Source organism: Muntiacus reevesi, chromosome 12 (assembly GCF_963930625.1).
Source record: "Muntiacus reevesi chromosome 12, mMunRee1.1, whole genome shotgun sequence".
Classification (NCBI taxonomy): domain Eukaryota; kingdom Metazoa; phylum Chordata; class Mammalia; order Artiodactyla; family Cervidae; genus Muntiacus; species Muntiacus reevesi.
In genome coordinates this window covers 110,321-134,463 of record NC_089260.1, presented here as the reverse complement: position 1 = coordinate 134,463, position 24,143 = coordinate 110,321, and the positions used below count along the sequence as shown (strand labels likewise).

Genomic DNA, 24,143 nt, shown 5'->3' with positions numbered 1-24,143 from the left:
GAATGGCTATCCTCTCCAGCATTCTTGCCTGGAGAATCCCATGCACAGAGGAGCCTGGCAGGCCACAGTCCATGGGGTCGCAAGGAGTTGGACAGGACTGAAGCAGCTTAGCACACACTCGATGGTGACCCTCACAGAGACACCAGCAAGAGTATCAGCAAGGTAACGCCCCCAGCAGCCAACCTAAATGAAAAGATGAGTTGGTAAAAGAAGTTTTACTCCCTTCCTCACCTCTCATGGGACCTGAGGCATTCCAGAGTGGCTAAGTGCTCACCGTGGGGTCTTTATGAGTTCATTTCCATCATCATCTTACATTCCCGCTCTGCTACCAGTGTTTTCTGGGGTTCTATCCCAAATAAAATTCTTATACTGAGATGCTCACCTGAGGTTCTGCTTCTAGGGAACACAAAAATGAAACAAATCTCGAAATATGTGACACTATCAGATACGAATGATACACTGGAAAATGAAGCGGACAGAAAGGTACATAGAGAGATCAGAGTCAATAATGGTGCAAAAATATATCTTCAAAAAGCCATTATTCACAGATTCATAAAGAACAGCCAAGTCACTGCATCCATAAAACAAGAGGATGCTATATACATATATTAAAAAAAGAATGAACAATGAGACCAAGAAAATGTTCTGGAACTTAACAACAGAACAGATAAGATTTCTAAAGATTCAATACAAGAGTTGTAGATACAAATCTAGTAACTGCCCCTGAAAATGAACAAACACAACAGAGAATGGCAGTCACAGAGAAAAGTAACAACAAAGATTAGCTTCTTACTGGGTCAGTACAGAGGGTCCTGTATCCAGCACCAGGATCTGCACCCCGAGAGCAGTGACAAGAGGAGAGGAGCTGCCAAAGGAATAACACAGTAATGCGTTCTAGAACTGAAGCAAAGCAGCCTTCAGACCACAGGTCCCAATCTATTCAGTAAATGGCCCCCTAAATGTCTTAGTTATTTTTCTTCATGACATCCCCAGGCACAAAGAAATACCTAACAATTTGATTTAGTAAGTAGTTAAGTCCTAACAACATAGTACATCTTTGAAAACAAATGAAAGGGTGAGTTGCTCAGTCATGTCTGATTGTTTGTGACCCCATGGACTGCAGCCTGCCAGGATCCTCTGTCCATGGGATTCTCCAGGCAAGAATACTGGACTGGGTAGTCATCCCCTTCTCTGAGAGATCTTCCCTACCTAGGGATTGAATCCAGATCTCCTGCATTGCAGGTAGATTCTTTACCATCTGAGATATCAGGGAAGCCCCTAGTACATCTTCATGTCCTGAAAAATTAGCGTTTGTTAGGCACTATACAACTTCCCAAGCCTTGAAATCATATTGGATACTGCTGCCTCCATTTTCTGTTCCACACTACTCTTCACTTAGCACTTATTTTAATTTAAATTTCTTTAATTTCTTAAATTAAATTTCTTAAATTAAGAAATTTCTTAATTTCTTATCATAGCAATTGCAGAAAATCCATCTTTGCAGATATTGATATCACTGAAGGAATGTAGCAATTTAACGTTGAAACTCCCTTTAGCGGTCTGCCTGGTGTACAACAGAGGCTGCTGCTTTCCTTGAAACTTTAAAATGTTCCACATGGTGTCCCGCTGAGTTCACTGGTGCACCCAATGGAACCTTGTACATTTTGGGAACTACCGATCTGGTCTACTGGTATCCGTTAAGTGCTTAGAAAAATGATTACCAAAAGCCTCACACCTTGTCAAGTTACTCTACACAACTGAGACTGTCAGATAAAAAAGAAGTATTAAGACTTTCCAGAGAAAAGAAATAGCTCACACGTGAAAGAAAGAGAATGGCATAAGACTGGTGAGAAAAGAGACCAGAGATATGATCACACATCGGCTTCCCAGACACTCTCAGAAAGCCACTGAAGGATGTGCTCCAACGAAAGTCGGGAGTAAACAAAACATGGAGGTGACGTTTGATCAGGAAAGTGGACAGAGGAGAAAGCCAAGGACAGCCAAGACAGAGGGGGTCCAGAGCGGCAGGGCTCCAGGAGAAAAACAAACAGAACGGGTGCATTATTTGATATGTGTGAACATTTGAAAAAATTATTGCTAGAAATTTGACATGTTATTGCTGTATCTGGAAAACAAAAATTGAGCTAGGCATAAGAAAACAAAGCAAATGGGGGGGAAAAAGAAGAGGAAAACTGTTAGTATTAATAACTGCAAGAATCCTGATCATAGAATACTACCTAACTGGAAAATGGAGCAATACTGACGTCATTATAATTTTATATACATAAAGCAATTTAGTCAGTAATGGCTAAATTTGATATATCAAGAAATAGCAGTATAGGCATATTATTCAGCATATTAGAATATGTATTCTAGTATGAATACTAATAAATATTAATACTAATACTAAAGTAATATTAATACTAAAAATAAATACTAATACTAATAAAAATACATATTCCAGTATTCTAAATAATCTGCCCATACTGCTGTTAGGATAGTCTAAATAATATGCCTATATTGCGATATATTCTAATATTCTGGGGAACAGGAGAGAAGATATGAGGGAGGGTAGGGGAAGGAATGCTATAAACATAAATTATTTTAATTTAGAAAAATCTAAAGATGAAGTAGAGAACAGAGGATGATATGTGGATATCACAAGCAAAAAAGAAAAGCCATTAACTTGATCTTCTATGCAGATGAAACTGCATGAGGTGCAGGGTCCGAAAGAGCCACGTAATTCCTGTATTTTACGTTCCTGTCTCCTTTTGTGGTCCTACTGGGCAAGTCACCTCTTTTAGGAAGCACGCCTTTCCACTTCATGTAGACTTAGTACCTTCAGATATTCCATAAGCTCTGTTACAAGATTTCCTCCTTTGTAATTTATATGATTATATAACTTATCTGTAATTTATATAAATGCAGTTTATTATTCTACCCCTGTCTCCCCCTCCAGGCTGTTCCATTTTAGAAGAGAGGGAATTTCATTTCATACCTCTATAGATTTTTGCTTCAATCTACCAACAAGGTCCCATCTTACTAACCATCCTAAGACAAACGATTTTCTTTCTCTGTTTTTGCTTTGGCTGCACGGGGCTGCTGCCGCAGCGTGCAAGCTCTCTCTCACAGCGGCGCCGGGGCTCCTTCAGCTGCAGGGGCTCCACGGGGCCTCTAGCTGCAGGGCCGCACGGAGCCCCCGACCCGGGATCGAGTGGACCCACGTCCGCGGCACTGGACCACCAGGAAAGTACCAGAAAACGGCTTTAATAACGAGCTGTGTAACCATTTTACACCATAACTCATCAATTCAAACTGCCCGTTTTTTTTTTTTTTTTTTTTTTTCCTTCATATTTGATCATCTCTGAATTAGGGAATGGCCTTAAAGTTTCTGAAGGCCTGGATGGAAAGCAAGTTCTTACACAGAGTATTTATAATTTTTCCTCTCATTCATCGAGGGCCCTCCCAATCTGAGGACACTTTAGTTTATCTGCCTAAGTACTTGTTAACATTCACACTGACATTCTAAATTCAGATCTAAATATTTATTAGAACCAACCTGCAATTCAGGGCTTCCCTAGTGGTTCAGCAGTAAACAATCTGCCTGCCAATGCTAGAGATGCAGGTTCAATCCCTGTGTTGGGAGGATCCCCTGGAGGAGGGTATGGCCACCCACTGCAGTATTCTTGTCTGGGAAATCCCATGGACAGAGGAGCCTGGTAGGCTATAGTCCATGCGGTCACAAAGAACTGGATATGACTTAGTGACTAAACAACAACAACAAAACTTGCAATCACAATCATAGGGGATGCATTTTTCCTTCTTTCCAGCAGTATCAAGTTTGAGATGAGTTCCTCTGTTGTCCCTGCCTACGTGGTGGCTTAATCCTCACCTAGCCCTGCGCTGAAGGCTCACACTCTGGTGCCCAGTTTCAGGGAGACTCCCGTGAGACCCCCTTCTTCATTTCTTCTTTCTTGAGGACACTAAGTTTATCTTCCACCTGATGGTCTCTTGGATTCCACAAAACTCAGTACTAAATAACAAAAAAAAACCCCACTAAAGTGTATTTTTATTCAGTGACAGTTATATATTTCACACATTTAAATAAAAACACTTGGGTTTCTTTGGGCTAATAAGATCTTGGCATTCCTATAATTACTAGAAAAATTTTAAGAGTTTTGAATTTTGCTTTGTTGGTTAAATCCTTATTTGCCCACTATCCTTTCACAAAACACTTTTCTGCATGTTCCTGCATATCAGCATTTTAAGACACAGTTCACATTTTTCCATTAAAAACCACAGCAGCCTACACTGTGGTTTGGTCAAAGGAAAGTATCTGATTCGACTAAAAATCATCAATGAAATACACTCTTGTGGGATTGCAACTCACCCCCACATGGCAAACAAACTCTGCTAGGCCATCTCTTACATCAGCCAGTTTCCTCGAGTGGTAAATCCCAAACTGTCCCCCATGCCTGCATTACGGGACCTATGATTGAACCCTCTACCCAAAAACAAGACGGGGCTAAGCATGAGATCTGACATACTGTATGGTCAGTCATCATTTAGTGCAGACTACGTTCCAGGCAATGAGCTAACCACTTCACATACACAATCACTCTACTCCTCACGATGAACCTACTTAATTAGAAACTGAGGCTTGTCATTAAATACCTTGCACAAGATCACAAGCTAGAAAGCAGTAGCATGCAAATTTAAGCCTAGACAGAATACATCTAAAGCCTACTCTCTAAACCACTGCTTTTTACCTCTTTGAGAAAAAAAAAAAAAATCGCAACAGGAAGAAACAAGGGCAGTCTGAACAGCAATGCAAACTGGACATGTCAATTGCAGCCACCCTCAGCAACTGTTAAACTTTAGTCACAGCCTCTTGCATTTATGCACATGCTGACACTTCAGTCCACAGGGAGGGGAAGCAGTTTTAAAAAGTACTGAGCTGAAGTATGGGTCATCCTTTTAATTTCCATGATAACCACTATTAATCATGAACTTTTCCATCTTGTCTATTTCGTGTTGGGGATGGGGCTCGTTTGCGTGGGTCTGTTAGGACATTTATTTCATGGTGCACATTACATATTTTCTCATAAGTCTCACTCTGCAGGCCAGAGCTAAAGGCAAGTGCTATTATAGATCAAAGCCAGTGAAGTGGGTAATGAGGTTTAGTATATAAAACACGTTATAAATGTGGGGGGAAAGTCTGGCTTTTCTTTAACATTAACTGCTTTGAAATGCATCATCTGAAGTAGAATTCTCAGTAGGCCACAGGCTGCTAGAGAAGAACTTCCCCTCCACACAGACCACTGGTAGCCTTGGTTAGATGTGTTTCACACATGTAGACCCTATGCAATGAGTTATTTTTCATACATACTCCATGGTATGTATTAAAATGCACCACTAAATGAAAGAGCAACGCCCAACGGCAGAAAGAAGGAACTAAAAGATCAGCTTCATTTAAGGAACATGGTCTGAATTCTCAGACTGATACATCAGCTTAAAAAAGAAACAATTAAAATATCTAAGCAGACAGTTTTCATCTCCTTTGGTAGAAAGCCTTCTTACTTATTTGGACATGGAGGTCGCTCAGCCACAGGGGGGCAAAGGCAAAGTGGTTCTAAATATAGCATGAAAAGGATAATTACCCTTTCCCATCACTTTTAAAATCATGTCTGGCTCCTCTTTTGTCAACTGTCTTTCAAGACTGGTCTATGTTAAGTAAGTGCTTCCTGGGTTTAAAAAGTCCCTTCTTCATTCGTCTTCTCTACAGGGAAAGGTATGGTTTCCTTACCAGATGCCAAATGTTTATCTCCATAGTCTAACAGCATGAGTGCTGGAGGATGGGAGTTGTAAAAAAGGGTCATTGATAAGTCCCCAAATTCTTTCTCTCTTTCCCTCCTTCCTTCTGCCTGTCCTGCCATTTTTTCCCCTCCCTAACACATTTTAACAGCTTAATGTATGCCAGGTGCATGCATGAATGCTCAGTCACTCAGTCGTTCCAATTCTTTGTGACCCCAAGGACTGGAGCCCACCAGGCTCCTCTGTCCATGGGATTCTCCAGGCAAGAATACTGGAGGGGGTTGCTGTTTCCTCCTCCAGGGCATCTTCCCGGCCCAGAGATTGAACCTGAGTCTCTTCTGTCTTCTGCATTGGCAGGCGAATTCTTTACTACTGGGCTACCTGGTAAACCCAATGTATACCAGGTACTATTGCTTTATATGCTGGGGTAAAAATCATCCTATCTGTCTTACTAATCTCCACTACTTCACATGCATGCATGTTAAGTTGCTTCAGTTGTGTCTGACTCTGCAACCCTATGGACGGTAACCGACCAGACTCCTCTGTCCATGGGCTTCTCCAGGCAAGAATACTGGAGTGGGTTGTCATGCCCTCCTCCAGGGGGTCTTCCTGACTCAGAGATCAAACTCGAGTTTCTTATATCTCCTGCACTGACAGGGGGATTCTTTACCATTAGCACCACCTGGGAAGCCCTCCAAGTACTGCACAATCAGCCTTAAATGCCCTACCTCTCTGCTTGCTGCAAGGAGAAGCTATGTCTTATTCCTCTCAGGCTTCTCCTAGTCCCTGCATGATGTCTTGGGTTGGTGTCAGTGTGCAGCAGAAAAGTTGACAGAGTGTTGGATAACCTGATTTCCAGCTCCATCACTGACAAGGTAACCTGGGACCAGTCACCCAACCTTGGCATTTCCATTTCCTCCTGTACAAAAGGGGAATTGTAACACCTGTCCACTCATCCACAAAGGGGTGACCTGGTGACAAAATCATAATGCATGTGAAGCCCCTCTATAAACCTAAGTCCTGCTCAGGGAGGTGCCCCCAAGTAGAATTCAGGATCAGGTGCCTGCACCCCAGGGTGGCTGGGTGGGTGCCAGGGGCCACTCACCTCACAAGTCTCACCAACTCACGCTAGAAGCATGCTTGAGGGAGTGAGCTTCTGGAAATGTGAAACCAAGTGTGACATTTCCCTGCCTCAAACACTTCACCCTCAGAATGAAATCCAACTCTAACAAGCCCTACAGGACTTGACCCTGCTCGATCCTCTCGTCTTTTCTCACTCCTGCCCCTCAGCAAGTTCTAAAGGCTACATTCTTCCCACTCACACTCAGCTACAGCTGATGGCCAAACTCTTTTTTGGGATGAGGTACTGGCCTTTCCCTAGCCCAAGAAGGGTTTAGCTTCCCTTACCATGGGCAAACACTGCAGCCCATAATGCCCTTTGAAGTTCAAATTCTCATCCAGTTCTGAGGTCATATGCCAGCAAACTCACTACCCTTCCCCTGCAGCCCCCACTGCCCTCCCCCCAAGCACTGGAGAAAGTGGTTGTGAAAGTGACATCTCAGACTCTCCACACCAAGCATTCTTGGGTGGTACTAAGGAAGGAGCTTTGAGGGACAGGGTGAATGTCAACAACCGTTTCCGACCTTCTCGCTTGAGTCTCCATTTTTCGAGTCCAGTTCCATGGGAGACTTGTGTACTCAAGGATAATTCTGTCCACCCCTCCACTCTCAGAACACCCTGCACTCCTTGATCTCAACAAATTCTGATGAAACTGACTTTATTGTCACTTCAGGTACAAAAAGGTTGATATAGTTCAAATTATGATTTCACTATTAATATAAGGGCAAAAACTCTCCCCCACTCCCTGTCCCCTACCCAAAGCTTCCAAAGCCATTTGTGCAGGCAGGCCCTGCCCTATTCCAGAGGGTGCGCCCCTGGAGTTATGGGTCACCATATCTGCACGGCTGAATGCAGGGTCCCTGTTCTCCACTCCCTAAAATGGGACATGAGTCTCTAGTGTGAAGATTTCTGATCTTAACTTTGATGCAGGTTTGGTTTGACACTGACTTAACTGGCATAGTTTATTTACTATTTAAAGTCTGAATTGCAGTTTAGTCTCTTTGCTCACCATGTGTCCAATAATGGAGCCTCCATCGCATTGCAAATTTGGGCCATATCACGGCAGCTCCCTCTGGACACAGCCAGACACTCGGTGATTAAGTTGGGGCTCAGTGTCCATTCCTGCCTCCCCCTCCGGGTGGCTGCACAATGACTGTTTCCGGTTCCAGGCTGCCGCCTGATGTCAGCACACGAGGAGCCCAAAGAGCACCTTGAGTCCGGTAACTGATGACGCTTCCACTGACTCAAGCAGACAGCTGAAGCAGAAGTCAGTATCAGTCTCACCTCAAGCTTTTAAGTCTGACAGACCCGCATATCTTCTGTTAGTTGAAGCAAATAACCTGTTGTTTATCAACTTCAGTTTCCATTCAGTAAAATTAGCAACAGCAGCACTAGCCTCAAAGAGTTACTGAAAGAGTAACAGCAACATAGGTAACAAATATAACAAATGCAGCCCTGCATATAGTAAGTCCTCAAGAGATATGAGCTGTTGCTGTGATTCCTTTCGCCCAGAGCAATGGTCTCCTAACATTACAGTTCTATAGTACAAGAAAAAAATAAAGAAATAAAAACAAAAATTTAAAAATATAAACTCTAGTAGAGGAATAGGAAAAGTCTGTTCCTTAGCAAGGGACAGTTTCATCTTCATTTGAATTATAAAAATAACTAAGCACAGCAGGCATTTGATATATGCCCCCAGTTCCCTTTAAGAAAATTCTGAGTGCTCTTCCTTACAGCAGCCCAGTAAATATGCACTTATTTATTCTCATTTTTCAGAAGACACTGAGGCTCGGGGAGGTTAAGATCCTTCTACGATAGAATCTAAGACTAGAATACAGGCACTGAAATTTGCTGGGCTTCATTTCAGAAGATGTACCATTAGTAGATGGACAGAGGAGCCTGGGGAGCTACAGTCCATGGGGTTGCAGAGTCCGACATGAATGGGCAAGGCATACACACACAACATTAGTTGAGGCAGTGAGTTTCCACTAGGGGGCACATGTCATGAAATGAGCAGTCGTATTGGCATTGAAGAACTCGACTAGTCTCCATCTGCTCCCTCAAAAAACAGACCAGAAAAAGCAAACTAAGTTAAAAAAAAAAGAAAAATCTTTGCCATATAAATATATATTTAATGCAGCTCCCTTAGCCCTCTCATCCAACTAGATTACATCGGCAGTCTTTCCTATGTAGAAATTCTGGAATCAGATTGCATTTCTGTGCAGGAGCAGTGCACAGGTGAGTTTTAAAAGCCCTTCCAGTGGTTCTGGCAAGTCCCTTAAGCTGGGAACCCTGTCCTAGTGCTAGCCAAGCTACAAGAGAGAAGTTATGTGCTACTGGATTTGATGATACATAACCATGCCCACCTCATTCAGGATCAATACTCTCAGAAGAGATACTGTTTTGGTGGTGAGGGGGTTTCTGGTTTATCTTAATAGCAGCTGATTTCTGAACACTCAGGCTTAGAATAAGACTGCTGCCCAAAGCCCAGGTGGGTCTTGCCTGTGGCCACAGTCTGAAGCCTAGTCTTCCCCTAAAGCTCCTGCCTGGAACACACAACAATCTATCCTAAGACTGTTACATATAGAGGTTTTTATAAAACTCACTTTTCAGTGACAACTGCTTGAATTATTTTCTTGACTAAATTTATTTTTAACTCCTGGAGTCATATTCTCTTCCTCTTTTGGGGTGAGGTAGATTTTTTTATTTATTTCTTTGCTAAGTCACTATTCACTAAATTGAAACGGAGGGGGACTAAAACAAAAGACATAATCAAGGGCAGTGCCTGAAATAGAAACGACCCCCTGATATTCTGCAGTAACACTGCAAGCCAAGCAGGTGTCCAGCCATTTATAGTCCAAACTACACTTGCTCCAGATTCCACCTGCCCCTTGTCACACAAGCCAACACACACTTGAATCAAAAAACTTTTTTTCTGTTTACTTATGTTAATCATCAAGCCAAAGCAAATAGCCTTACACTTTCTGGATCCCCGGTAGCAATTAAATATGAAGACATCACAAATACTCTAGACAAATAAGGGATGGGGGGAACCTTCTGTATTCTAGGCCAGGAGGCGGGCCACCATGGATCAGAGTTGCATCGGCTGTTACAGGGAAGAGCAGTTGGTTTCCAAACTTCAAACTTTCTCGGTTTCACAGGCCGCACCGCAACTGATGAGCAGGAAATTGACTCAAGTTCTTAATTTAGGACTTAAATCAACCACCAGTTTACAAGGTCTCAGTTGAAACATTCTGTATCAATGGTCATGGCTTCATTTATTCATTTACTCAGCAGGCATGACATGGAGCTCAAGGGAGAGGACCCATAATCAAATAAAAGACCCCAGACAACTCAATCTACAGTGTGGGGGCAGCTGGGTAAACAGACACTTACATTTCACACAAAGAGGTATGTCCTCCGCAGCTGAGCGGCAGAAAGCGACACCGAGGGAGAGACGCGAGCGCAGCTGCGGCGGGAAAGACGTCCACCCCCTCAGCGCCCCCAGCGCCCCTCTTCCGCACAGACGGACACACAGCCACACCAGGACACACGCCGCAGACCACTCTACTCACACTCTGTAACCGGGGGAACGGGGACTTCAGGTCTCAAGACAGGAGGTGCTAAGACACTTCACGAGCAGGGGAAACTTTACAAATCTAAAGCTGTTTCCACACCGCTCCGAGGGGGTGCAGGGGAGACATGGGGAAAACTCAGGCAGGAAAAGCTCCAGCAGCCCTTCCACCCAGATCGACCTGGAATCCAGACCGACCGGCCAGGCGCCTGGCAGCAGAAGCAAACTTTTGCGTAAAGCTGCAGCACACTTCCCAGCCCTTGGCACGACTAACCAGAAGCCCCGTTTCCAATTTGGAAGGAGGGAAGCCGGGAAGAGTGGTGAAAGTGTTGGCATTCACACGTGGCCCCCTCTCCGGCCCCTGTGGGACTCAAACCCCCACCGCCTCTTTTACGCCGGAGTGCCCAGGCTTCTGAGAGAAACTAGAGCAGAAATCTGTCAGAGTCGCGATCACTCGGTGAGCCGGCTCCGTAACGTGGCCGTGAACCCCTCACCGCCAGCTTCACCTGCAGCCCCTACACGACACCGGGATTCCGCGCGGATAAAAACGCGGCAACGTGCAGGACGCCCCCGGTCCTCTGCGGAGCACTGGGGAGGGGCTCAAGAAAGCTCGCTAGCCCGACCCTTCCCTCCAGCACTGCCAGGTCAACGCCCGGGAAGACCGTGGGGTGGAGACGAGCTGCCCCCAGGAGGGTAGAAGTTGTCACAACTCCACGCGCTGCGGCCTCCGGAGAGCGGCTGCAGGCGCGGGGCGGGGGCGCACCCAGAGCCGCGCGCCCCGCGATTGCCCCCGGCGGGCGTGCGGACGGGGGTGGGCTGGGGAGGGGTTGGGGGGTGTTGGGGGCGCACCCCGAGCCGCGCGCCCCGCGATTGCCCCCGGGGGGCGTGCGGACGGGGGTGGGCTGGGGAGGGGTTGGGGGCGCACCCAGAGCCGCGCGCCCCGCGATTGCCCCCGGGGGGCGTGCGGACGGGGGTGGGCTGGGGAGGGGTTGGGGGCGCACCCAGAGCCGCGCGCCCCGCGATTGCCCCCGGGGGGCGTGCGGACGGGGGTGGGCTGGGGAGGGGGTGGGGGCGCACCCAGAGCCGCGCGCCCCGCGATTGCCCCCGGGGGGCGTGCGGACGGGGGTGGGGTGGGGAGGGGTTGGGGGGTGTGGGGGGCGCGCCCCGCGATGGCCCCTGGGGAGGTGGGGTGAGGTGTTGGGGCGCCCCCCGCCTGCCCCGCGCCGGCCGCTCACCTTCCAGCAGCACCTCGCGGCCCGCGCGCTTCAGCGCCTGCACTGCCTCGTCGTGGGTGGCGTCGCGCAGGTCGGCGCCGTTCACGGAGAGGATGGCGTCGCCCACGTAGAGCGCCTGGGTCTGGTCGGCCGCCAGCCCCTTGAAGATCTTGCTGATGAGGATGGGCATCTTGTTCTCCTTGCCGCCCTTGATGCTGATGCCCAGCCCGCCCAGCTCCTGCTTCAGCACCTTCACGCCGCGCTTCTGGCTGCACACGGCCTCGGGCACCCGCTCGGGCGGGTCGGTGAAGGCGGTGCGGACCCCGGCGGCCGCCTCCGCGGGCCCCGCGCCCCGGCGGGACGAGCCTCCGGCGGCCGCGCCGAGGCCGTTGGCCGCGCCGTCCTCGCAGCTCAGCAGCAGGGCGTCCTCGCCCAAGTTCACCAGAACTTTGTGCCAGCGGTCCCGCACCAGAACTTCCAGGAGCCCGCTGCGCGGCGCGCGGCCGCCCCCGCCGGCCGGCCCAGCAGCTACCGCCATCTTTCCGGCATTCTCCAACGCGCGCCCCGGGGCAAAGTGCGGGGGGCCGCGCGGGGAGCGACGAGCGCGCCGGGGGAGCGCCGGGAGGCCGCGCGGGGAGCGGCGAGCGCGCCTCCGGGAAGGACGCGGCTCCGCTCCGGACTAGCCGAGCCGCTCCGCGCGAGCTGGCGGCCGCGCTCGGGCCGGCCCCCGGCCAGATCTGGGCGGGGTGGAGCGACCTAAAAGGAGAGTCGGAACGGGAGGGGAGGAGTGGGGAGGAAAGAGCCAGCTGCAAAACCCCGATCGAGGGGGCGGGACGGCTGTGGGACGGGCGGGGACGGGCGGGGACGGGCGGGGCCCGGGCCGCTCACCTGTCCCGCCACCGCCCCTGAGACCCCACGCAGCCCCGGGAACCCCACGCAGCCCTGGCCCTCTCCTCTCCCTGCCCCGCCCCGAGGACCCCACCCTGCCCGGGGACCCCACCCCGATCCCAGGACCCCGTGCCTCCTCCGGGACCCCGCCCCGAGGACGCCCACAGCGCCCCGGGGACCCCACCCCGCTCCCGGGGGCCCCACGCCACCCCAGGGACTCCCACCCCGCCCCGGGTACCCCACGCCGCCCCGGACACCCCCCTACCTCGGGCGCGCGCCGCCTCGCACGGTCTGGCTGTCCCGCGCCGGTCCCCCCCGGATGCTCCCAAACCGGATGCTCACACCCTCTGCCGGATCGCCCCTTGGTCCGAACCCCAGCCGAGTCTAGATTCAAGCCTCCTCGCTTCCTCCTCTTGCCCAGGTCTTACCTGTCTCTCCTCTCCGCCGGTGGACTCAGAGACCCCGGGGTCCCCGAGAGTCACAAGGGAAAGGCTGGCCCGTGAATCCCAAGTGAAATGTCAGGATAACCCGAGTGCGGGACACCACCTTTAAAGGCAGGACATCTTTGTGCCGGGTCTTGGGAGATGTGTCTCCGCCTGCCCCAGGCCCCAGGGACAGATGTTCTTCCAGTCCTAGCGGAATATATGCTCTCTGCTTCTGACCTATCTCCCCACCCCCCACGTCACCCCAAATGCTTCCTGTGGCTTTCTTTATTCTGAAGATCCAATAAAGTACATCTTAAAGAACGCAATTGCAGTGGATTGTGTCTCCAAAGTTTCTTTATGGGTGACTTATTTGCAACGCAAGTTGCATTTTTCCTGGGATGAGACATTATAATCCCTGGTTACCTTCCCAGTGGTAAGGTAAGCACTGGAAGTGCCAACATAACCCTTAGATGAATCTTCCAGAACCCTCCTAGTCTTTGAAGCTCTTCAAGTTCTCCTCTACCCTACAGCAGGTCTCATGGAGCTCTGGAAGTGTTTCACATTAATCAGTTATTAATACCTCTCCCACTTCTCTGTGCCCTCTAATCAAAAACAAACGAAAAATTCACCAATCCCAGAATTCCTAAAGGGAAACCTGACCCAGCAAAGCATCCAGAGGAAAGACGGCTTAGGAACACTTTCCCACTGAGTATTACCACTGAAACTTCTAACCCTTCCAGCATGACTCACACTTTTAAATGAGAATGTTTGAATACCCAGCCCAATACCCAAAGACTGGGTGGTTGGTATTCCAGGCCGGGACCCAGGATAAAATGGTAATATTGGATTTCTTTCTTTTCTTTTTTTTTTTTTTTGGAGTCACTGCAGGTAGGTCAAGGGGAAGGCTTAGATTTATACTTCTGTTTGCAGCGTCCTCATTTCCAATGTTGCTAACCCACCAGTGCTCTAAAAGCTGTTTATCCTCTCATTAGCAGTTCTCACGGCAGGGACAGCATGGGCAGCGCCCGCTGGGTGGGAAGCTGGATGGTCCCGCCCTCTGTTTAGAGGCTGAGGACGCATGTCCAGAGCGTCTGCCGAGTGCACTGAGAGGGAGGTGGGCACCAGAAGGTCGGTGTGATGATTTAGAAATCAAACCAGTTCTGCCCTGGGACTGGATCTCACCTCTGTGGTCAAGTGATGTCAGAGGGCCAGGCATAACTAGAAGTAATGGATCAATTTGTCATTAGAAATTGCGAGCTCTGGGATGGCAATTTCTCAGAATCCCCGCAATAAGCACATTTTTTCAGTGTAAGCAAACCTATGTGGGAAGGAGTAGTTTGCTTTGTTGAAAGTGGCGTCAGAAGCAGAGCAAATTTCAGTATCGTTAGGCCCAAGGCCTACGTGTCACCCAGACACGGCTTTGCCAGTGGAATTGGAATCGTAACCCTATTCTAAATGCTTTACACGTGTCAACTTAATCCTCCCAGGAATTCTTGGGATGATAACACTTCCTATTATCATCACTCCTATGTCACAGGTGGAAAAGTGGAGACGCAAATTTTTAAAACTAGCCCTGGTCCTGTAGCTAATAAATGGCAGAGTCAGGATACAAACCCAGGTGTGAAGAGTTTGGACTCTTCACCATCGTCCTCTGCTCTCCTAAAAAATGCTCAGAACCTGTCAGCCCCAATGTTCAGCTTGCACTGGGGACAGCATGTCTACTGGGAGGGAGGCCCTGAGGGTTAAGACCCTTCCCCAGACAGGTGCAGACTTCCCAGATGGCTCAGTGCTAAAGGGTCCGCCTGCCAGTACAGGAGACTCAGGTTCAAGTCCTCAGTCGGAAAGATCCCCCTGGAGAAGGAAGTGACAACCCACTCCAGTATCCTTGCTTCATGGATAGAGGAGCCTGGCGGGCTGTAGCCCAGAGGGTAGAGTGGGTCAGACAGGACGTGGCAACTCAGCAACAGCTAGGGGTGCGCAGCCAGCTTTGTCTCTCTAGCCTCTCCTGCTCCCCAAGGTCAGAGGACACCCGCTGTCCTAGAGTTAGCACGTTCTTTTCTTCAGATGTGTTAGTAGGTTGGAGCTGATGATGGCTGTGGTCCTGCTGGCCTAGAAGCCGTGTCTTATCCTACAGACACCTCTGTACACCTGGCCTGATTAGGAAAGCTGCTGACTCTCAAAGGTAAGCTTGATCTAATTTCTTGGTAATATACGGGACTACCCCGCAGTAGCCCTGTAATGCATACAACCAGGACAGATTATGTTCTCTTTCATCTCCCCTTGTGAAGAATGGCCGCTGAACAGGTCTGAAAAGACTCCCCGCATCCTCACTTTACGAGTGTGGAGTGTGGCATGTGAAGCTGAGCAGAGCAGTGACGGCGTTAAGGCCCTGTGATCGGTCTGTGACAAGGCCACAGCTCGGCTGGCTCAACTCCCCGGCCACCTTGAGCCTTCCAGAAGCGACACCTTAAGTCTCCTCCTCCTTTTTTAACCAGATTTCTTTTACTCAGCTCTGTCTCTGGTTCCGTTTCCTCCTTTGGTCCTCCGCTTTTGGCTTCAGTCTCCACCCAGCCTGAGGTGGGGTCTTCTGTGGGTGCGTCTTTGCTGTGGGAGGGGTGTTTTCCCGCAAGGGGGCTGGACCTCGGCCTGTAGAAGGATGGGCGGAGGGGCAGGAGCAGCCCGTGGGGAAGGGGTGCTGTCCGCGCTCCTTCCACAAAGGGGTTGTCCCCTGCCTGTCCCGGGCGCTGTTCAGGGGCTGCGCTTGTCGCCGCGGAGCAGACAGATGGTAGCACGTGCCCCCGGGGGCGTCCCTTGTAGCGGGCCACAGCGTGGAGGTGGAGAAAGACTGCAGACGTGAGATGCTTTCACGGAGAAGTGAGTGCCAGGAAGGAACTAAAGCAGGGAAGAGGGTCTAGAGTGACTCGGGGCAATGGTTCTCACAAGTAACAACAGGGCGTCTTTCACAAGATTCTTGTGCTGGCACTGTGTGGAAGCAAAGCTGTTCGTCATCCCTGGTCGAGCCAGAACAAGGCTGAGGTTGACGGTAGGGGGCCCAGTCATGCCCTGATCGGACCTTTTGCTGTGAGGTCACTGCAGCCTCACGGGGGCCTACTGAGGCGTCTTAACTGGTAACAGAGACATCTTTGAGAAACCAGAAGTTGCCCTGGTGCAGTTCTTGGCCCAAGAGGACCCACAAGGCTAGTTACTTTCTGTAAGAAGAGGAGACCCATGGAAGACTCCACACTGGCTCTCAAAGCTTCTTCAAAACACATGAGGAGTGACTCTTACTTTCAAGATGAAGTACTGAGACTGGGGAACGAGACACGTGAAGAGCACTGGCACGCCCCAGGAGGCCGACATGCACGTCACCCATTGTAGGCTGGTTGGCCAACACCCTCTGTTGCAGAGATTGGTATTCAGCTAGGTGGATCCTTGGTAAACTAGATAGACCACCACCCAGACTCTCAACCAGCCAGTTGGTCAGGTGAATTATTTGATTGCTCATTGTGTTGAGAATGTTGTAGTGGTGACTTTTTTGGGAGCAGAGCTAGCCCAGGGCAGAATTGTAATGTAGTTAGATGCTTATCCACTCTCTCCTCTTATTGAGTTCCATTCTCTCTGTTTCTCTTCCATAACTACTTCTGCTGAGACAAACCATATCCAATCTTTTAATATCTGTGCTCTAAATTTAAGTCACTTTTCCTAGAGGATCTTAAATTTGATTTTTTTTGAAAACTGTAGAAGAATAGGTGAGACGTCACACTAAAGATGTTGAATAAAATGACTCTAAAACTCTGGTGGACAAGATACATCCCACCAAATACTAGGAACCTTAGCAAGTTGGCCTGAGGAGGCATTGAAGATGTCCCAGTAAACAGGTGAAGAGGAATAAGAAATCAAAAGTTTCTTTCATACACGTCTTTAAATAGCAAGGAAGTGAAAAGTCAAAGGATGATACTTGGAAAATGTTGAAAGCAGAATTGATTTGGTCTGGCAATGTATTTGAATATGGGAGCAAAGAGAAAGTGTTTATGGGGAGAGAAATTCATAATTACTATGCTTGAATTGCCTCTCTTTATAACTAAACTAGAGCCACACAAAAATAGCCCCAATTGACTGGAAAACTTGGAAACCCAGAGACAGAAGACGTACTTAAAGGCAAAGGGCTACTGCCCTACTTCTTAAAATTCAAGCCTTCTGAGGCATCATAAGACACTGTATTTACTTGAAGTAGCCACTGGACTAAACTCCAAGTTGGCAGTCGGTGTCTGAAATCTCTGATCTGCTTGGTGAAGGGACAAAAAACAAAACAAAACAAAACTAGAGCAAGCAAGAGGCTGGGCCTGGAGGCAGCCCCAGGCTGCGGCCTGCATTTCTCCGTGGGTGATATGCAGTGCAGGGGAGGGGACTGTGGTGACAGCAAGCAGAGACGCTCTCAGGACCACGTGAGAACAGGAAGGCAGGTCTCAGGAGCAGCCAGGACAACAACGGCTCAGCTAAACAGCGTGGAAAAATGCCTTCAGAAGTATTTTACAGGAGAAAACACATTGTCATAGATTGGCTAGAATTTATGTTTTCCATATGTTCCTTTTCCATGTTAGTTTCTCCAGCACTGGGGATTCCATGGCCGCTATAAAACTGCAGTTTCAAGGAAACACCTGGCAATTGTTAATGGTGGGAGGGAAATAGAACCACCTGGGGCCATGTTAGAGAGGCAGGTATAGGATTCAGTAATTCCTTCCACACTTATTAGCAGACAGACCTCTGCAAGGAGGAACTTTCTTCTATACACAGTTTTTAGGTTGTTTGTTTGGCATGCCTCACAGGATGTGGGATCTTGGTTTCCCAACCAGGGATTGAACCTGTGACCCCTGCAGTGGAAACACAGAGTCCTAACCTCTGGACCTCCAGGGAATTCCCCTATATACAGCTGTTTTTGTTGTTGATTTTTAATTTCACTATGATCTAGATTCTTATCTAATGTGCTCTAATTCATTACTATCATTATCCTGTTTTCTGCTTAAATATATAAAATTTGGCCAGTAAGCTGACTCTTATGTTCTTTTGATGGGTCTTCACTGTCTTTAAGCACTTTTTACAAGTTTCTGCTTTTTGCTTTCTGACATAGCAAGCTCTTCCAGGATTAATTTGTATTTTATATGCCCAGCCCTGGGATCAGTCATTCCTTAAGGAGCCCTGGTTCCTTTCAGTGGGAAAATTATTTAAAAACCAAGATATGGAGACTAGGTGTACTTATTTATACTATGATAATAGGCAGATATGAGTTCATATTCATATTCTCATTTAAAATCCTACACCGTAAGGTACTTTCTTACTTTTCCTTATTCCATATTTGTGTCTCCCGATACGTGAGAAATCTGATTTTCACACATGTCAATACAGTTATTCATTTTGGTGTGTCCTACAATACAGAAAGAAATTGTTCAGAAATAACTATTAGTATTTTGATAGCAGCACCAACAACAAACCTACTTAGTAAGTTCAAAGTGTCTCTGCCGTTCATTTATCCTTAGAATATGTATCGGGAAAGGTACACTTATCACCATACAGATAATTGATCCAACCCACCATCTAAATATTTAAATATGGGCAAATAGGCAGACCCAGATGGCACGGATTCAATAACACAAGTGGCCTGGTTGTCTCAAAAGTGTTACATCTTGGAAGACAAAACACAGGGTGGAATTTTCTAAAAGGAAGCTAAAGGGGCATGAATCCCAGATAAATTGTAGGATCTTAGATTCAGTCATCAAAGAAAATCTGCAGGGACTTTTAATGTGTGTGGCAATTAAAGATATTTAAATACAGACTGTATATTTGATCATATAATTGCATCCATATTAATTACGCTTCTTGGGGGCAATAATCATACAAAGTTTTTCTTATTAGAAGATGTGTGCTGATGTGTTTATGGGTGAAATGGTGTCTGTAGTTCAGTTCAGTCGCTCAGTCATGTCCGACTCTCTGTGACCCCATGGATTGCAGCATGCCAGGCCTCCCTGTCCATCACCAATTCCCGGAGTTTACTCAAACTCATGTCCATTGAGTCGGTGATACCATCCAACCATCTCATCCTCTGTCGTCTGCTTCTCCTCCTGCCTTCGATCTTTCCCAACATCAGGGTATTTTCCAGTGAATCAGTTCTTTGCATCAGGTGGCCAAAGTATTGGTGTTTCAGCTTCAGCATCAGTCCTTCCAATGAATATTCAGGACTGATTTCCTTTAGAATGGACTGGTTGGATCTTCTTGCAGTCCAAGGGACTCTCAAGAGTCTTCTCCAACAGTTCAAAAGCATCAATTCTTCAGTGCTGAGCCTTCTTTATGGTCTGATTCTAACATCAGTACATGACTACTGGAAAAACCCTAGCTTTGATTATATGGACCTTTGTCGGTAGAGTGATGTCTCTGCTTTTTAATATGCTGTCTAAGTTGGTCATAGCTTTTCTTCCAAGGAGCAGGCGTCTTTTAATTGCATGGCTGCAGTCACCATTTGCAGTGATTTTGGAGCCCCCAAAAGAATAAAAGTCTCTCACTGCAATGATGTCTGTAACTGAGTTTCAGATGGAGTAAGAAAGGAATTACCAAGAAAATGTGGCAGAGTATCAACCAACTTTCAAATATAGAGACAGACAGAGAATAGAAAGAGAAGGAGATCTATGATGCAAATGTGGCAAAATTAACAGTAAGTAAATCCAGTGAGAGATAAATGGGGATTCACTGTACGATTGTTTCAAATTGTTGGTAGGCTTCATACTTTTTAAAAAAAATAGAGCTGGGAGTAATAGTGCAGAAACTTAAAGCCCCACTCCAAAAGATTCTGATGATTCTGATCTTGGGTAGAGTCTGGAAATATACATTTTATCAAGGAGATTCTGAAGCAGCAAACTATGGTCCCTGGTCCAGCTCTTGTTTTTGTAAATAGAGTTTTATTGGAACACAGATATTTGTTTATAAATTATCTGTGACTGTTTTCATACTGTAATGGCAGGCAGGATTGAATAAATCTGGCAGATTATAGAGCCCTCTGACCTTTGAACCGTTTGGCAGTAGAGATGATCAGAAATATAAAAATATTCTAACCCAGCCCTTTACAGAAAAAGGATGCACTCCCCCCTGCCCCACCATCTTGGCACTCCTGGCCGTCCAGTGGTCCAGACGCCACCTCCGGTGCTGGACTGCGGGTCTGATCCCTGGTCAGGGAGCTGAGACCCCACATGCCTTGCACCTAAAAAACCAAAACATAAAACAGAAGCAAAACTGTAACAAATTCAATAAAGACTTTAAAAAAAAAGAATGACCCCTGCTCTAGTGTGTTCAAATATAAGAAAAGGATTAGAGCAACTTTAAAAGCAGGGGAAACCTGAAATTTAGGAAGGGGCATTGGTCTGGCAAATAGTAAACATTCCAGTCCATGGTAGCTAATGTAATTATATATAAAGGAAACAGACCAGAAAGAATCAGAATCAACACTTGAGTGTGCCTAATCTGGGCCAATTTACCTTTTCTCATGCAATAGTCACATCAGTTCTGTGAAGTAGAAATCATCTAAGTTTCATAAAATAGTATGTGGAACACAAAGACAGAAGCCCACTCAAGGTTACATAAACTTCAGGGGAAGAGCTGAAATTCAGACTTAAGTTTGACAAGCTCCACCAAATATCCCTGTACCACTGAGTCACTCTGCCACTTTCACCACATTTTAAGCTTCAGTTGATTGAAACTCAGATTTTACATCCGAAGGCGTCTGAGTGAGGGCTTTTACAGTCGTTTTGAAAGGGAAACCCCCAAGAGGATCAACCTCTCTTCCAAAGACTGTCTTTGGCAGCCCTACCACTGCTTCGTTTTAAACTCTGTCTCACAAGCTTTCTGAAAGGTGAAAAAAGCCTGTGGCTCTCTCTCTCAGTGGCACCAGCACCAATGCCCCCAAGAAAAAACAGCGTTAGGTTACAATCAGAGCAAGGGAGTCACATTTTTTATGGATACAAAAATACTTTATTGTCATTTATTTTCTTTCCAGAAAGTCAAGCAACTGCAAATTTTGTTTGGGGCTGTTTGGAGACTTCTTTCTTTCTTCTTCTTCTTTTTTTTTTCAGGAGAGAATTTTGCTTTTCCCAATAAAATCTTTTCCCAATAAAACATCCATTATAATCAGTGAGTTCTAAATTTTTTCACGACTAAGGTTATTGCAATTCTGCTTTGGGGAACAAAGAAGCTTACGATTTTGATGATTTTATATATACATATAAAATGAGAATGCTTATTTTTCACCCTCAAAAGGAAATATGTCCTTTTTCAGTTTTCTTAAAATGCTCTGCCCTCCAGTTTTCTAATAATTTTTCAAAATTTTGATAGAGACATAAGTATAGATGAGCTCATTCTACACAAAGAGCACGGTAAATGATTCCAGTTTTGGGTAATAATCAGAGGTGAGGGATGTATGCACCTGGAGAACACGAGCTTCCTGAAAGGGCCAGCCCTGCGCAGTGGCAGGCCTGACTGTGGGCATACAGCCCCGCGCGGCGCCAGGCGTGACTGTGGGCATACAGCCCCGCATAGCTGCAGGCCTGACTGTGGGCATTCAGCCCCGCGTAGCTGCAGGCCTGACTGTGGGCATTCAGCCCCACATAGCTGCAGGCAGAGACTGTGGGCATACAGCCCCGCATAGCTGCAGGTGTGAGTGTGGGCATTCACCCCCACATAGCTGCAGGCGTGACTGTGGGCATTCAGCCCCGCATAGCTGCAGGCCTGACTCTGGGCATACAGTCCCGCATAGCTGCAGGCCTGACTGTGGGCATTCAGCCCCGCATAGCTGAAGGCCTTACTCTGGGCATACAGTCCCGCATAGCTGCAGGCCTGACTGTGGGCATACAGCCCCACATAGCTGCAGGCGTGACTGTGGGCATTCAGCCCCACATAGCTGCAGGCCTGACTGCAGGCATTCAGCCCCGCATAGCTGCAGGCATGACTGTGGGCATTTAGCCCTGTGCAGCAGCAGGCATGAATGTGGGCATTCAGCCCTGCATAGCTGCAGGCCTGAGTGTGGGCATACAGCCCCGCATAGCTGCAAGCCTGACTGTGGGCATAGAGCCCCGCACAGCGGCAGGCCTGACTGTAGGCATTCAGCCCCGTGTAGCTGCAGGCCTGACTGTGGGCATTCAGCCCCGCATAGCTGCAGGCAGAGACTGTGGGCATACAGCCCCGCATAGGTGCAGGTGTGAGTGTGGGCATTCAGCCCCACATAGCTGCAGGCGTGACTGTGGGCATTCAGCCCCGCATAGCAGCAGGCGTGAGTGTGGGCATTCAGCCCCGCACAGCAGCAGGCCTGACTGTGGGCATACAGCCCCACATAGCTGCAGGCCTGATTGTGGGCATTCAGCCCTGCATAGCTGCAGGCCTGACTCTGGGCATACAGCCCCGCATAGCTACAGGCCTGACTGTGGGCATACAGCCCCACATAGCTGCAGGCGTGACTGTGGGCATTCAGCCCCGCACAGCGGCAGGCGTGACTGTGGGCATTCAGCCCCACATAGCTGCAGGCCTGACTGCAGGCATTCAGCCCCGCATAGCTGCAGGCATGACTGTGGGCATTTAGCCCTGTGCAGCAGCAGGCATGAATGTGGGCATTCAGCCCTGCATAGCTGCAGGCGTGACTGTGGGCATACAGCCCCGCATAGCTGCAGGCCTGACTGTGGGCATTCAACCCCACATAGCTGCAGGCCTGAGTGTGGGCATACAGCCCCGCATAGCTGCAAGCCTGACTGTGGGCATAGAGCCCCGCACAGCGGCAGGCCTGACTAGGCATTCAGCCCCGTGTAGCTGCAGGCCTGACTGTGGGCATTCAGCCCCGCATAGCTGCAGGCAGAGACTGTGGGCATACAGCCCCGCATAGGTGCAGGTGTGAGTGTGGGCATTCAGCCCCACATAGCTGCAGGCGTGACTGTGGGCATTCAGCCCCGCATAGCAGCAGGCGTGAGTGTGGGCATTCAGCCCCGCACAGCGGCAGGCCTGACTGTGGGCATACAGCCCCGCATAGCTGCAGGCCTGATTGTGGGCATTCAGCCCTGCATAGCTGCAGGCCTGACTCTGGGCATACAGCCCCGCATAGCTGCAGGCCTGACTGTGGGCATACAGCCCCACATAGCTGCAGGCGTGACTGTGGGCATTCAGCCCCGCACAGCGGCAGGCGTGACTGTGGGCATTCAGCCCCACATAGCTGCAGGCCTGACTGCAGGCATTCAGCCCCACATAGCTGCAGGCATGACTGTGGGCATTTAGCCCTGTGCAGCAGCAGGCATGAATGTGGGCATTCAGCCCTGCATAGCTGCAGGCATGACTGTGGGCATACAGCCCCACATAGCTGCAGGCCTGACTGTGGGCATTCAACCCCACATAGCTGCAGGCCTGAGTATGGGCATACAGCCCCACATAGCTGCAGGCGTGACTGTGGGCATACAGCCCCGCATAGCTGCAGACAGCTGTGAGGTGAGCAGAAGTAACGCCATGGCAGGCAGCTTAGATTAGGAGTAGGCCTTCCTACTTCTGGGTGGTAAGATTATCAGCCCACCTGGATACAACCAATTAGCTTTCACTTAACACTGACAGCTGTTTGCCAATTAGGAAATTAGGAACAGGGCGGAAACCCCCAGGAAAGTCCCGCGTGTGTGAAAGTTTTGACCAATCTAATTGCTTTGCAAACTTGTAACCAATCTGCTTAAACCAACTACCAATGGCATGTGCTCACTCTATAAATTTGTGTAACAGCTTGGGCTCAGGGCTCTCTGACTCCGCACCACTACGTTGGATGCGGCAGGAGCCCTGACTCGAGTCAGCAATAAACTTCCCTTTTTGTGAGTTACCTTGTCTTGGAGGCCTTCTCTCTTCCCGCTTGGGGATTCGGACATCAGGCATAACAGCAGCGACTGTAGGCATGTGGGAAAAGCATAGGGACCAAGTCCTCTGACTTTCTAAGACAATCAAGAAATATACTTTTAGATGATTTTAAAATGTGACTCAGCCTATTAAAAGGGCTATTATTAAAAAGTCAAGAGCTAACAAGTGCTGGTGAGGATGTGGATAAAAGGGAAAGCT

At 48.3% G+C, this 24,143-nt stretch overlaps 1 protein-coding gene across 1 annotated transcript in view; it reads right to left on the bottom strand.

Annotated features, from left to right (window-relative positions):
- SNTB1 (syntrophin beta 1) overlaps nt 1–12,438 on the bottom strand; it is a 243,608-nt gene extending 231,170 nt beyond the window's left edge. The window contains exon 1 of the mRNA XM_065902993.1: nt 11,743–12,438. Coding sequence (XP_065759065.1) covers nt 11,743–12,259 — 517 coding nt within the window. The 5' untranslated portion in view covers nt 12,260–12,438. The remainder of the gene's footprint in view (nt 1–11,742) is intronic.
- Between the last annotated feature and the right edge of the window lie 11,705 nt (nt 12,439–24,143).